General features: G+C 41.8%; 1 protein-coding gene across 1 annotated transcript in view; it reads right to left on the bottom strand.

Annotated features, from left to right (window-relative positions):
- Positions 1-5,071: 5,071 nt before the first annotated feature.
- Positions 5,072-14,769, bottom strand: part of LOC311263863 (integrin alpha-L-like) — a gene marked incomplete at its 3' end in the record, with an annotated part of 28,692 nt that continues 18,994 nt past the window's right edge. Inside the window, exons 19-31 of the mRNA XM_084364210.1 lie at positions 9,613-9,683; positions 9,393-9,534; positions 7,678-7,767; positions 7,528-7,607; positions 7,349-7,429; positions 7,192-7,267; positions 6,370-6,477; positions 6,236-6,277; positions 6,023-6,148; positions 5,830-5,943; positions 5,660-5,731; positions 5,437-5,547; positions 5,072-5,293 (exon numbers count right to left, since the gene is read on the bottom strand). Coding sequence (XP_084220336.1) covers positions 5,072-5,293; positions 5,437-5,547; positions 5,660-5,731; positions 5,830-5,943; positions 6,023-6,148; positions 6,236-6,277; positions 6,370-6,477; positions 7,192-7,267; positions 7,349-7,429; positions 7,528-7,607; positions 7,678-7,767; positions 9,393-9,534; positions 9,613-9,683 — 1,335 coding nt within the window. The remainder of the gene's footprint in view (positions 5,294-5,436; positions 5,548-5,659; positions 5,732-5,829; positions 5,944-6,022; positions 6,149-6,235; positions 6,278-6,369; positions 6,478-7,191; positions 7,268-7,348; positions 7,430-7,527; positions 7,608-7,677; positions 7,768-9,392; positions 9,535-9,612; positions 9,684-14,769) is intronic.

Genomic DNA, 14,769 nt, shown 5'->3' with positions numbered 1-14,769 from the left:
TGTGAGCAACATCATGTTGTCAAGTTGGAGTAACTTTTAACTTGTCTATGTACTGGGTAGAACAATAGGTAACAATACATCTTATTTTATAAGCTTTACGACGGAGTTTCAAAGATTTTGCCCTCCAAAGTGGACAGTATATTAACATCTCTCAGTCCAGTAACACACAAACTCGAACAGTGACCTCACTAACATATAATTGAATTAGGGATAGACCGATTATCGGCCGGGCCGATATTCGGCATTTTGACACATATCGGCATCAGCCTTTTGTTTTTAATCCGAAGGCCGATAAGAGATCCATTTAAAACTGGGTTATTTTGGCTCTGATGCAGCCACGCCTCTCTGTCTGCTGTCACTACTCTGTCTCCAGCATTGTCCCACCCCACATCTGATTGGTTACAAGCTCTGGTTACACGCAGAGCCACGGCACGGGTAACAGCCAATCAGCAGTGAAAGCTGTGCATGCACAGTGCTCACGTGAGTTGTAGAGTTTCGCTACAGTCTGCTGAGCGTCTAGAGCCAGAGAAGGAGAAAGCGGAACGGTGGGCTAACGTTACGCTAAAAGCTAATCAGCCTTCACCTCAACGTGCTTCCCTGCAATAAAACTGGACTGATTTGAGACTGATTTCGAGTGATTAACAAGCACGTCTGGAGGACTGTGAGCAAGCAACGCTGCCGCTTATGTTTATATAACGTTAATGGGCTCACAGTAACGTTACTAGTAGTTGTTGAGTTTAGAGGACTGGGATGTTTATAACAATTTCAGGAGAGTCTGCGGCCTAATCTTACCTTTGAAACCAATCAAAACTTTTTCTCTTCTCCGCTCGCAGTCCCTCCAGACGTACTTGTTAATCACTTGAAACAAGGTTGCTGATAATATCGATATGGAAATAGTCTGTGACAGTAGAAGTCTGTGTGTGTGTGTGAGTGAGAGAGTAAAAATCCAATGAACTCAATTCAGTCCAGTTTTATTGCAGGGAAGCACGTTGAGGTGAAGGCTATTTAGCTTTTAGTGTAACGTTAGCCCACCGGTCCGCTTTCTCCTTCTCTGGCTCTAGACACCCAGCAGACCGTAGCGAAACTCTACAACTCACGACTACTAACGTTACTGTGAGGCCCAATATGTTAGCGGCAGCTGTCTGTTCCTATGTTAAACACTAATTATTAAAGTGAAGATGCTGTAGGCTATTTAGTGTTTTAACGGTTTAATCACTTGAAACAAGGTTGCTGATAATATTGGTAGGGAAATAGTCAGTGATAAAAGTAAGAAGTGTTTATTGCAGGGAAGCACGTTGAGGGGATGGCTAGAGAATAGTGTGCATGTGTGTAAGCCACATGAGAAGCTGCAGAAACTGACAGCAATGCACCATCTGTCTGAGAGAAAACTGTAGGGCAATAATGGTAATACTAAAGTAAATAATACTTTACCTTTTTCTGTGTTGATTGAGAAATCCCAAGCAGCCCTGTGTTATGCAGCCCAGGGAGATGATGTCCACAAGTGGGGAGAAATACAAAGCCATGTTCTCAGGAGTCACTCCTCCGCTGGCCTCTATTAAGAGAGTAACGAACTCCTCCTTCAGCGCTTGAGCTGCAACATGGAGCTCCTAGAGGGGTGAGAGAAGGTGGAGGAGGGGTGCATTATTTCATGTACAGTGGAAACCAGACAATGAAAATGAGAGGTAACCTAGGCGTGTGATCTTTTAATATTCTCTACCTGAGGTTGAAAGTTGTCCAGCATAACAATGTCTGCTCCTGCTCCGGCTGCCTCTCTGCCCTCCTCTGCAGAGCAGCACTCCACCTCAATCTTACTGCCTAAGCCGCACACTTTCACAGCCTAGAAAACAAACAGGGATGTATCTCTTGCCTGTAGTTGGTTTGTTTGCAGCATTTAAAGAAACTAAATAAGAAACGTTACATAATCCACAAGACCATGTATACTTAAAAATATTGTTAAAAGGAAAACTACTATCTGTGACCTTCGATCTCTTGGCAAGTAATGTTGAAGGGACAAGTACTGAAAGTTGAATGTTTAATTCAGACAGGATATTTATTGTTTTGAAAGAATGTTTCTTCAAAATAATATTCTATCAAAGTAGTAAATATATACCCGCAATGTGTGCTTTTTAGACAGTTAAGAACTACTTTATGAAACAGCTCAGTCCATCTACAGAAATTACCCTCTTACCCTCTCCCATTGAAAACACTGCAGACAGAAAAAATATTCATTTTAGTACATAATTTAATAATGAACAGAAATATTGAACTAGGATGAAAAATGAAGATTTGAAATACATTTTATTTATACTTATTTATGTCTTTGTACTGACATTCCCGTAGGAATACTACATAACACAAGGTCTGCAAAATGTGAAGTCCAGACTGTGTAAATAAAAATGTATGAAGATGTTAAATTAATAAAAAACCTATTCTACAGATGTTTTTCTTTTGGAAAAATCAAAAACAGTCACCCTCGTGTGACTAACGACCAAAAAAGAGGATGTTAAGAAAAACTTGCACTGCCTCCTTTAAGCGACTTGAAAAATGTCATTGTGTTTTTGATTAGCTAAGCCACTATTTTAGGAGCTATAATGGAAGTCGTACAATTCCTCTGTGACCATTAATGGGCTAATTTGCTTGTGTTTTTTTTTATTTGCGTATGTTTGCGTGTTTTCTTATATGTTTGTATTTCTTCTCCAAAGCTACAAAGTGGTCCTTTAAATCAATAGCACCACACTACCACTATTCCTCCTTTTTTGGCAAATCCATTTCTCTGGACAGGTTGTCACTGTTTGTTTTTTTTGTTTCTTGCAGGTAAAATGTGGATTGCCTTTCTGTGTTTAAGGTGGCAAAATAAAGCAACACAACATAGTAATCATAATAATTCATGATAAGAAAGGCAAGATAATACTGAGAAATAAAATCCAAGCACTCATTTGGACACAAGGGGCAACGTGTTTTTATTGATGAAGAGAATAAAAAGTTATTGTGTATATATACACAAACAAACAATGGGAAACCACAACATATGCCTGCATCACCAATGTTTTAGGATTCCTTATTCCCACTTGACTGCCAACAGACAGTCAGATTTAAATAAGACCTCAGGGGAACGTGTACTTGCTGACCGTACTGTATTACATAATGGCTTTTAAAAAGTGTACTTGTTTTTTCCTCCTGCCTTTAATAATCCAACCATGTAACAAGTACAGTGTCAGTGTCTTAATTAAGTGTCATCAGAGTAACTGCTAAAAATAGCACATGTGCTCGTATATTTACAGGAAAAACAGTGGGCAGAATGGATTTTTTTTTTTTTAATATACTAAAATTGTCAAATGTCGACTGTGCCAGGTGAGGCTGAAATATTGTAAGAGCACTGGTTCAGGTGATAAGGTAAATGCATTTCAGGTTTGAGGACCCTTAAGGAGTCTCCTCCTCGGGACAGACTCCAGGAGCTCTACTATCCATTTGTTTCTTACTCATTCCTTAGGTGCTACTCACAAATTTGTGCACCTTATTGTAAAGTGTTACCAACCTACGGAATGCTGTCTACAAAGACAATGTTTTGCAAGATTAATATCAATGAACAATGCATTTAATGTACCACTGCATTTACTCAGATGATCATAATTAAAGAGCTATACATTTTAAAGGCACAATCAGTAGGATTTTCCTATAAAACAATGGCTAATACACAAATAATCTGCATCTAACAAATCCTACTCAGCTCACCTTTAACAAGCAGTCAGCTAAGAGGAATGTGAATCCCCCATTCAATACCATGCAGACGACTGAAAATAGCTTAAGACTTACTAGTAATACTGTACAGTATATTACAGTGCAAATAATATATTCATTAATAATACTAATGGATAAATGTAGGAGATGCTAGCAAAAGGATGTAAAACTTGGTCAGCTTTACACCAACAAACAACCAGTTCTGTGGAGAAAACCCAATCAGCAGGATAAACTATGGCACTATGTTTCTGCGAACCATGGATATACTGAAACTTTTAATTTTCTTAATGGTGCAACTTACTGTTTCTTGAGGTTTCATTTTCAGTTTAATCTTGCAGCAATGCTGTACTTATCCTCTAGCTAGGCTTAGGTTAGGGGTCGGAAAATATCATTTTCTGGCTTAAAGGGATAGTTCAGGTATTTTGGTGTGGGGTTGTATGAGGCACTTATCCCTAGTCATTGTATTACCTGCAGTAGATGGCGTTAGCAAACATGGCCGGAAATTGTCCGGAGGTTGCTTCACACTGACAAATGTTGAAACAAAGTCTCCAACAGCGGTCACTGGCTTGACAGCCTTCTCACCTGTAACACCACCACCCTCCCCTCCACCTCCATACATGGAAGTCAGGTTATAAATGTGTCATGTGAATGTGATATGACACGATTTGTGGAAATGTCTATATAGTACGTTGCCTATGACACACACAAATGTGAACGTATGCAAACATTTTATCCTGCTGACTGGGCTGGTCGATAGGGTCACACTAAACCAGATGTAACATTACTAGGATTTACAGCTCATGTATTTACAATATTGAGGGAGAAGTTTGCAACTGCTCTGTCAGAGTGCCTTTTACATAGAAAACTTTTTAAAAAGAGAAAAAAGAAGAAAAAGGCTTCACTACGTTTGTTTCATGTGACTCAGCTTCAATGTTTCCTTAGCATATGGAGTATGCTCAGGTGTCATCACGTGACCGACTGTAGGTAATGAACATCCATCACATGACAACAGAAGATTGTTAGCCCTGTCTCTTTGGACAACTGGTAAAAGAAGCCATTAACATGAGAAGCCAGTGTCTCCTTGCCGATGACCAGTTGACATGAATCTGGAGCGAGGAGACAGCTTAACATAAACACTAGAAGAAGAAATGAAATGGCTAGACTGGCTCTGTTAAAGGGAAAATATATCTGCCCACTTTAGAGCTTTGGAGGTGCTGGCAGGTGGATTTTATTAGCTTGTTGTCCCATAGTGTCCAGTCTTTATGGTAAGCTAAGCTAATCATATCCTGATAAACGGCCATAGCCCATTTTGATATTGTCTTATTTTTATACTTTAATCCAGTTGTTCCTTTGTATCAGCCGGCCGGGTGGCACCGTCTGCCTCAGCATCATCAAGACGTGGTTTTTCCTCATCAGATTTGCCATTAGTCTGTGATTGGCTGGCTATCCCCTCCGTGAGGGCAGGGGTTAAGTCCATGTCGGCACAAGCCTGAAGAGAAGCTCTTTCCTCCTGTTCTTGATAATACTCAAGCGTTTTCCGCTTAAAGCAACCCAACTTGTGACAGAAGATTTAACAGGAGAAAAAAAATCATGTATATGTTTTTAATTCAGTTCAACATTCAGGCAACAGTTCTGCATATGGAGACAAAAATTTGTCTTCTTTTTGTATTTTATGTAGAAAGATCTATTGACTCTTACCTTAAACATGATAACTGTAATTATGACCAGAAGCAAAAATCCCAGAATAGTTCCAGTTAAAATGATCAGCAGTTCATCCGGGGGTATTATGAGCTCAACCTGAACTTCAGTCTGTTGGCAGAGAGAATAAAAGGTTTGTGGGACCTTTGCTATTTTGAACGAGGATCTAACATTTCTTGTAGACAAAATGGTTTTGGCTGTTCATGTGTAGACTGGTATGTACCCATTTCATTGTTGGATCGTTGTCTTTCCACAAGCCAGTTTCAGCAGACTTCTGTTTAAAACCCCCTTTATTCTGTAGTTGACAAACATGATACATTGTGTATACTGAATAACATTAAAAAGCATTATTTTTTAAATGGCATTACCGTGGTCTTACATACAACAACATACCTGTTTTTTTTTAGAGTCCAGCACATATCGTTGATCATCATAGCTGACATGTATAAAACTTTTAAATTTGACCTCTGCACCCTCTCCAGTGTATCGCTTAAGAAAGGCAATATTCTGCAAAAGAGTATGTAAATTAATGATATATCTACCACTTTCAATGGTACATGTGGTGTGTATACTGTCTGCTACGTACCGCTGCATGCTGTTTGAGATCCTTAAATTGTACGTCTCCTGACAATCTAAACTCCGTGCTTGATTCTTTGTCCAGGATGAAACTACCACACGCTATGTTTTTGCAGTATTTTTCTGGGGAGCAGTACTGCAACACAGCAACAGTTTATTTGGGATTTGTAATTTCATGACATGTTCAGTGAGAATATTTTGATACTAAATATGTTGTACTTACTTCAGACTTTTTGTCAGTAATGTTTGTGCATTGGGTTTTGTTCTTAAAAAAAAGAAAGTAATTGGTAAGAATTAAGGATGTTTTGTTCTAAACAGCAGTTTGTATGTATGTATGTAAGTCCTGTTTCTGCTTACCTGCTGGACAAAGACTTGATAGTTCTCCATTTCAAAGTTATGTTCCAGTTTAGTTGGAAAGAACAGGGACACATTGATAGGATAAGCCTTGAAACCAGTGTTTCTTATCTACAAACAGTGGGAGACAGTTGGTCCATTTTGAACATTTTGTAAAATACAATGATTCACTTTCTTGCTGAGAGTTCGATGAGAAGATTGACACCACTCTCCTGTTTATATGGTAAATGTGAAGCTAAAGCCAGCAGCCAGTGAGCTTAGCTTAGCATAAACGCTAGCTCTGTCCAAGGGTGAAAAAAATCTTCAAAGCAGCACCTTTAATGCTCACTAATTAACACATTATATCTTGTTTAATTCAAACAGAAAACAAGTCAGATTACACGTTTTTGTTTTAAGGTGGTATGTGTCAGACTATTTTCTGCTAGTAGACTTTTTTTTAACCTTTGGACAGAGCCAGATTAGCCATTACCATTCTTTTTCCAGCCTTTATGTTAAGCTAAGCTAACTGTCTTCAAGTTCCAGATTCATATCTTATCATGTTATTCTCATGCTGTATACTAGTCTGACAGAGAAATTCTTGACTTACTGATGGCTTTTTCTGGAGTTATGTTGAATCATGTCTCATTCCTTTGTCCATACCAAACCCTCATAAAAGAGATGCTAATGTGTCAGTGTTGTGTTTGGTGCTTGATCAGCTGCCCCCAAGTAGCCAAGAAATCAGTTAATGCAGCTCCAGACTTGCAGATTGATTAGTTGTTCATGATTAGTTTGCCATTTGCCATGGGACTGGATGGTTGCTTGTTGCATAATAATTTACAGCCTCACCTTGTATATAGCAACCATTTGTTTAGGTGCTGCATCCTCTGTTGAGAAGTTCAGATAGGTGATGGTGTTGTCGTTCCTGGAAAGAAAGCAGGATGGTCAAAATGTACATCTAAGATCTGCAGTTATAGAAATAAGATTCATGTGAATTGTCACTTACACTGTTACTACCATTTTAATTTCATATTGTACTGGGATGCTTTTGGTCAGGGAACTGTTCCTGGAGGAGTTTGTATTGTCACTGAGGATGTAAAAAGCATTTGTGATGAATATCAAACATGAAATATGTAATGAGAGTAAATCATATTTTAATCATACAAAAAAAGAGGAGCTGTGTACCTTTTTCCAATAATGGTCATCGAAACAGTGTCATTCCACTCATATTCAGTATTGATGTGGAAAGAAGTTTTAAATGTTGCCTTCACAGGAAAAAGACAATTAAGAGAAGGCTCAGGCAGTTGGTCATAGCTATCGGTTTATGAAACTCACAGTTGATCGGCTGCGATACACAGGAAGGCTGATGCCGCATGTAGTTTTATCAAGAATGTATTCACAGCTGTGGAGCGTTGGTCTTGTTGCCTGTTTTAAGAGAAGAATGCGCACAAGCACATTTGAACTGAGACCCTCTAGAACAAAAGCTTTTAGTTCAATTCGAATGCTGCGATGTGTGTGTGTACATGGTTGTGTTTAAGCCTTTTTTGTGTTTAAGTTTAAATATTCAGTAAATATAAAGAATTAAATATAGAGATTTCAAACAGCATTAGTTCTCAGAGTCATTTATTGTGATTGAGAACAGTCCCGCCTTTGACACCCCACACATCCACATTCAGTTTCCTTTACTCTTTGAGTAGCACAAGAAGTGTGAAAGAAAGCTTTGCACTGGATACACACATAAAAATGCATGTAAATTAGTCATTTTTTGGTGGACAGGTCAACAGACTAAATGATCAAGTCTTTTCTTTAGGGATTCGGATTCGTTTTTTGTTTTTTGTTTAACGGGCTGTTGCACAAATGGGCTTTGGGTCAAATGGGACATTTTCTGGAATGTTGGGGTTTTGTGTATTTATTCACTGCATTGTGGTGTCAGGTTCACAGAATTTGACTTGAACTGAGATGCCCCGCCCCTCGTGCATATATTCAGCAACGATACTTAAGTAGGCTGCAAGAGTCAAATGCTAACAGTCAGTTGGTGGAATGTGTGCCAGAAAATCTTTCTGACACCATTCATCACCACGAGCAGGTTTAAGCATTGGGACAATGGATGGATCCATTGATTTGTGTTGTTTACGCCAAATTGTTCGTCAGAACAGGTGACATTGAATTTCCAACCATTACTTCCCAGTCAAAGTCACTTCAATCACCGTTCTTCTCTCTTCTAATGTTTAATTTGAACAAGCAGACTTTTTGGCAATGCCTGCGGGCTTTTATGCATTAAGTTGATGTTACATATTTTTTTGCATTCTCCACCTCTCCACCAATTTTGCAAAGCCCGGTTACATGCTGGCATTCCGACATCCCAAAATTCCGACATGTCACCATTCCGACATACCACTATTCCAACATGCGAACGTCATTCGGACAAAGTTTAACCATAATCCGCAACCCATAACCCTAACCCTAACCCTTTGAAAAGATGTGTCGGAATGGCAAGACATTTAAAAAAGAAATAAATACCACCATTCCGACCTTAGGAGGCAAAAAATGTTGGAATTATGGGATGTTTCATTAAAGTTTTAAGTGTTGCCATTCCGACAATTAGGGCCTAATGTCGGAATGGCGTTATGTCGGAATGGCGGTTGCCTCCCGCAAAGCCCTACTATAACATTGTCTGATTCATGATGGACAGATTTTAAAAAAGGATCAAAATCAATGCAGCAGAACTAGAAATATTATCCTGATTATTCCAATCATTGCTCTTCCTTGTCAGAACCTGGCACCAACATTACTCACAATGCAACTCAGCCACCAACAGTTTGGAAATTTGGATGTTTCATGCTAGCAGTGGCTATTGTCCCCTTGAGCCACAAGCCTCAAGCAGAGTTGAGGACTTCTTTCTAACTCCTCCTTTTTCACATATTCAGTTGTGACTGTGAGCATACTTTGATTTGTAAAGTCTGCGGTGTGCCCCTTTAGCAAAAGCAGGTACTCATGTACAAAGTGGCCACTGAGGGCGACATGATATAGAAGTTTGATTTTTAAGTCACCTCTGCCAAAGTCATCCGAGAGAAGGAGAGGCCTAGAGGATGTTCCATTGAAAGGCTGGTGTTGTACGAGTCATCACCATGATTGGACAGTTTTACAAACAGGGTGAAGTATTTCTTTTCTGCCACTAATAATGTTGGGGTCCTAAGAGAAAGAGAGTACTTCTTAGATTTGTTCAAATGATGTTACTTTTGCCACGCTGTGTTTGTCAGATATACATACGTGAAGTTGAAATCGAGCTCAAGTTCAGCAACACAGGTGTCATTTTTTCTGCATTGCTTTTCAAAGGGAACCTGTAGACCAAAAAAAGAAAAAAAAAAGTTAATGTCATGCTTGAAAAAACCGAGAAAGCCAGAAAATCAAAACAGGATTCCTTGAACACAACAAACCAACATTATAGTTTTTGTGACCAGGCAACTACAAAAATTAAGAAGAGTGCTCGAAATTTGGTATAGATCTTCATTTTGTCCCCATATTAACTGTAATAACTTTGATCTCCTTTTCATCTCGTGCCATCATTCAATCCAAGTTTCCCCAATACTTTGGCTTACAACCAAATATCTGCAGAACTAATGACATTCCCATCAGTCTTTGTTGCACTTTGTTAATAGTGCCAATAATTGAATGTTAGCATGCTTACACACATGCTAATAGAAGATTGTGATCATGGTCAACATTATGCCTGCTAATCAGCATATTATTATTGGTCAGCAGAAATATTTCAGTAGGCTTTAGCACAGGGGTGTAAATCTTTGTCACTCTCATAATTCAATTTGCTTTTGTTTTTTGGGTATCCGATTCAATTATTGATTGAATAGACTTTGACTTTGACAGCAGTGTCAGACAGGAGGATGCTGTTGAAGTTGTGGGCGATGCTGCAGTATGACTTTCACCCTCTCCACAACGCTCTGGTCAAACAGAGGAGCACCTTCAGTGAGAGACTAATTGCTCCAAAATGCACCACTGAGCGCCACAGGAAGTCATTCCTACCTGTGGCCATTCAACTTTACAGCTCCTCCCTCTGATGTCTGGACTCAAATGGCTATATATATTTAAATATGTATATATATGTACATCTGCCATACCATATATATATTTATATTGCACTGTATATTTGTAAATACTTGGAGTGGTCATTGAACAGTTCAGATTGTCTGTTTTATTTTATTTTATTTTTTATTTTATTTATCTTATTTTATTACTTTATTTTATTGTCTACTTTGCTATGTTATCTATATCTTTATCTCTTGTTTCCATTCTGGCTATATTTCTATTTCTACTTTGCACGGAGCATGTGTAACAAAAACAATTTCCCCCCGGGGATTAATAAAGTATTCTGATTCTGATTCTGAGAAAGTCTTTTGCTCCAGTTTATTGTGTGCTAAACCATTAGGAACCATTGAGGTCCTTAATCTGCTGAAATACAATATGAGATAACTGGAAATTAAGATAAACGATCTGCAGCCTTTTTATTTTTAAATGCTCACAGCATTAATTAATGAATTAATTGATTCACTTGAAAGCATGCGTGTGTGTATGTGGACAACAAAATAAGGGGTTGTGCACTGCTGAATTATTAACTATAGTCCAGTAGTGAGACCAGCCACTCTGCTGCACTGTTAGCTCCGGGGGATCCATCATTGTACAGGATGCTAAGCAGAAGCAGAGTTTTTGATTAGAGTTATTTTCTACACCACAGAGTTTGTTTAACGTGTTGAATGCTGTGTGTTTGCTAGCTTGTTAGCAGTTGTCAAGCTGGTCTGTGTTGTTACTGCTGTCCGCTGCTCCGCTCCTTTAACGTTACGTCAGACATCTTGTTCACAAATGTGTGGCCTGCTTAACATTTGTCTATCAAAGGTAATTATCCAGTCAATAAATAAAATTAAAGTCTGCTGCTGCTGAAACTCCAAGATGACACTAGCATTTGCATGCTGTAAATTGTCTGCGTGCTGCACTAGCCTCACAATCTAGTTCCACCTTTTTTGTTCTGTCAACATCACAATAGTGATTACAGGGAGATGGAATCGCCTGCTAGGCATTGCTGCCGGTCGCACCTCCTCCAGTGCCCATGGGTCAGCTGCAGGGTCATCAGCCAGGAACCACCAATCACCAACGTTTCGCTCCTTTAATCCTGGAACGTCTCCTGGTGGCGGAGCAGTGACAAGGACGTCTCCCTGCCACCCCCTGCAGCTGATAGGTGTTCCCCCCTGCGGCTGTTGTTGGGGTTAGTTGTTCTTACCCCAGCACTTGTCCTTCCTCCTTAACCAGAGCCAAAAGCTTCCTTTCTCAGCCTCCTCTGCCAGCTCTTTGGTTGCCTTCTTCAGGTTCCCTCCTGTCACTCCTGCGTCCCTCAGAAGGCGTGTGGTTGACTGCCCCACATAGCCTCGCCATCCAACTTCCACTGGACAGATGGTGGTCTTCCAGCCAGCCATCCGGCACTCAGCAGCCAACTCTGAGTACTTGGCCTTTTTTCGTTCGTAGGCGGCCTCGATCCTCTCCTCCGCTGGCACTGTGCTGTAGGGCAGCTGTAGCTTAGGAGGTAGAGCGGGTCGTCTAGTGATTGGAAGGTCACTGGTTCGAATCCTGGCTCCCCCTAGTTACATGTCGAAGTATCCTTGAGCAAGATACTAAACCCCAAGTTGCTCCTGATGAGCAGTTGGCGCCTTGCATGGCAGCCTCCGGCATCAGTGTATGAATGTGTGTGTGAATGGGTGAATGTGGCATGTATTGTAAAGCGCATTGAGCTGTCCGAGAGGACTGGAAAAGCACAATAGAAATGCAGACCATTTACCATTTACCATTTTACCGTGAGCTCAATGAGGACCAGCACATCCTGACAGGATGTGCTGGAGGTTTGCATTAGGGGTGTTGCAGAGTGTGCAGCATTCCTCGCTCCCAAACCACTGGTGAAGGTTCCGAGGACAGGGAAGCGTGTCATATGTTGCACGAATGAGGAAGCTGAGCCTTGCCTGCGAGATCTTCCAAAGGTCTGTCCAACTGATGTTTCGGTTGATGACTCCTTCCCAGGTTGTCCAGCTTCCTTGTCGGTCCTGTGACATGGCCTTGATCTTATAGTGCTCTTCCTCCATCCTTGTCACCTCCGCCACCACCATCTCCTTCCTCTCTTTGCGGTTGGCCTTGGACCAGAACCGTGGTGCTTCTCCCCACCCTAGGCCTGCCCTTCCTGCCTGGACTCTGCCGACAATCTCTTGGTGTTGCAGGTGACTGATGGCTCTGTCAACCTCAGTTTGGGTGTTCCACTTCCGGCCTGTCGGAATCTTGATGTTTGCATTCCTTACAGCCTGGTCGGTGGACTCTCTTAACTCGAGAACGAGCCTGGTCTTTTCCTGCTTGTAGCCCAAACTGATGGATTGGAGCGGAAGTTGGAGGGTGTTCCTTCCGAACAGGCCCGTTTCAGAGAGTCATCGTGGCAGCCCCAACCACTTTCTGATGAATGAGTTGGCCTTTCCATCCATCTTACTTGTGGTGGATGAGGGGATCTCACTCATTTTCAGCAGCCACATCACTCTCCTGTAGAGTGTGAACTGGTAGCACCAGACTTTGTACTTGCCTGGGAGTTGGCTTTGGTCGATCTTTGCCAGGCCTTCTGAGAGCTGTTTCAACACGGTTCTCCCCATCTGTTTGTCCAAAACCTCTGCCGTGCACTGCCTCCCAAGGCTTTTTATGGGTTGCTCAGAAAGGAGTGGGATTTTCTCTCCCCCTACGCTGAAGGTGGTGCTGTCGATTCTGACTCCTCTTCTGAGAGACAGGCTCCATGATTTTGAGGGCTTGATCCTCATTCGAGCCCACGACATCAGCTCGTCCATCCTTTTCAGCAGTCTTGATGTACATGCTGCAGTCTGAAGGAGGCTTGTGACGTCGTCCATGTACGCCCTCAGTGGGGGTAGTCTCTTCCCAGCTGGGAGCCTGATCCCTCCGATCATCTGTCTTGCACCGATGAGGATCACCTCAAATGCTGCCACAAACAGGATGGGAGAGATGGCACAGCCTATAGCGATGGCTACCTCCAACTGTTGCCATCCGGTGGTGAAATCTTGGAGAGCAAAGCACATCTGCAGGTATTTGAAGTAGGATGCAACCATGTTCCTGATGCAGGAGGGCATGTGAAAGAACTCCATGGCATAGTTGATCAGCTGGTGTGGGACTGATCCATATGCGTTTGCTAGATCTAGCCAGACGACGTGGAGGTCCGTCTTCTCCTTTTTGGCCTTCTGGATCTGGTCCCAGATCATTGTGGAGTGCTCGACACACCCTGGGAAGCCTGGGACTCCTGCTTTCATCCTTTTGGCCAGCACGGAGAAAAAGATTTTTCCTTCCACATTCAGCAAGGCAATGTTCCTGAACTGGCTGATGTCTTTGGAGTTCGCTTCCTTGGGAATTAAGACCGCTACAGCTCTTTGCCATTCGGATGGAATGCGTTGCTTTTTCCAGGCAGCTCTCATAAGGTACCATAGCAACTCTAGCACCTCAGGGCAGTTCTTATATAGCTTGTAGGGGACTCCATTGGGGCCTGGTGCTGATGAGGACCTTGCCTTCCTCACGACCTGCCTAACTTCACTGAGCTTTGGGGGCATGATGTTGAACTCAGTAATTGGAGGTGCAGGCCGGGGCACGTACCCTGGTGTTCCTAATGGGACGTTCTTTGCTGGATCACTGTACTGCTCTGACATGCTGTTCCAGTTGCTCCCTGGTGGTTTCGAGCTTCCCACTCTTCCTCTCCTCCAGCAGCTGTCTGGCATGCTTAAAGGGGTCTTTGAAGAAGCTGGCTCGTTCTTTTTGTTTCCGTTTGCTACGCTTGCGGATACGTTCAGCTCTGCGGAGCCTGGACAGTCTTTGTCTGACCTCCTCCCACAGGGTTTTCAGGCCCTCTTTCTCTTCCTGTGTTGCCTTCCTCCAGTTCTTACGGAGTTGCTGGCGCCTTTGCACTAGATGGTCAATCTCCTTTTCCCTCCTTCCCTTCTCTCTTTGTGTGGTCCTCTGGTTGGAGGTCTCCTCGCCAAACCTGTCCTTGCAGACCTGGTACAGGATGTCCCCAACCTGACTGAGCTTGGTTTCCACACCTCCTCGCAATGTTTCCTCCAGTTTCTTGACCAGATCTGTGTCTGTGTCTGTGTTAAATCACCACTAGAAGCTTTAACCATTTGGACAACGCTGGATAATATAAGATTGTGAACATAGTAAACATTATACCTGCTAAACAGCATGTTAGTGTAGCAGAATGATATATATGGGCCATGATGTATGGTGTATCCCTGTTTGTAAAGTGGCCTGTATTGTTCTGCTTTCTCATCTACTCGGTTCTCATTACCTAATCGCTGCAGGAGGTCATTTTATTAAGGCACATAGTTGTCATCTCAG

This window comes from Pagrus pagrus (genome assembly GCF_965226575.1).
Source record: "Pagrus pagrus genome assembly, chromosome: 2".
Taxonomy (NCBI): domain Eukaryota; kingdom Metazoa; phylum Chordata; class Actinopteri; order Spariformes; family Sparidae; genus Pagrus; species Pagrus pagrus.
The sequence above is the reverse complement of the archived record's forward strand: the minus strand, read 5'-3'. Positions and strand labels throughout refer to the sequence as shown.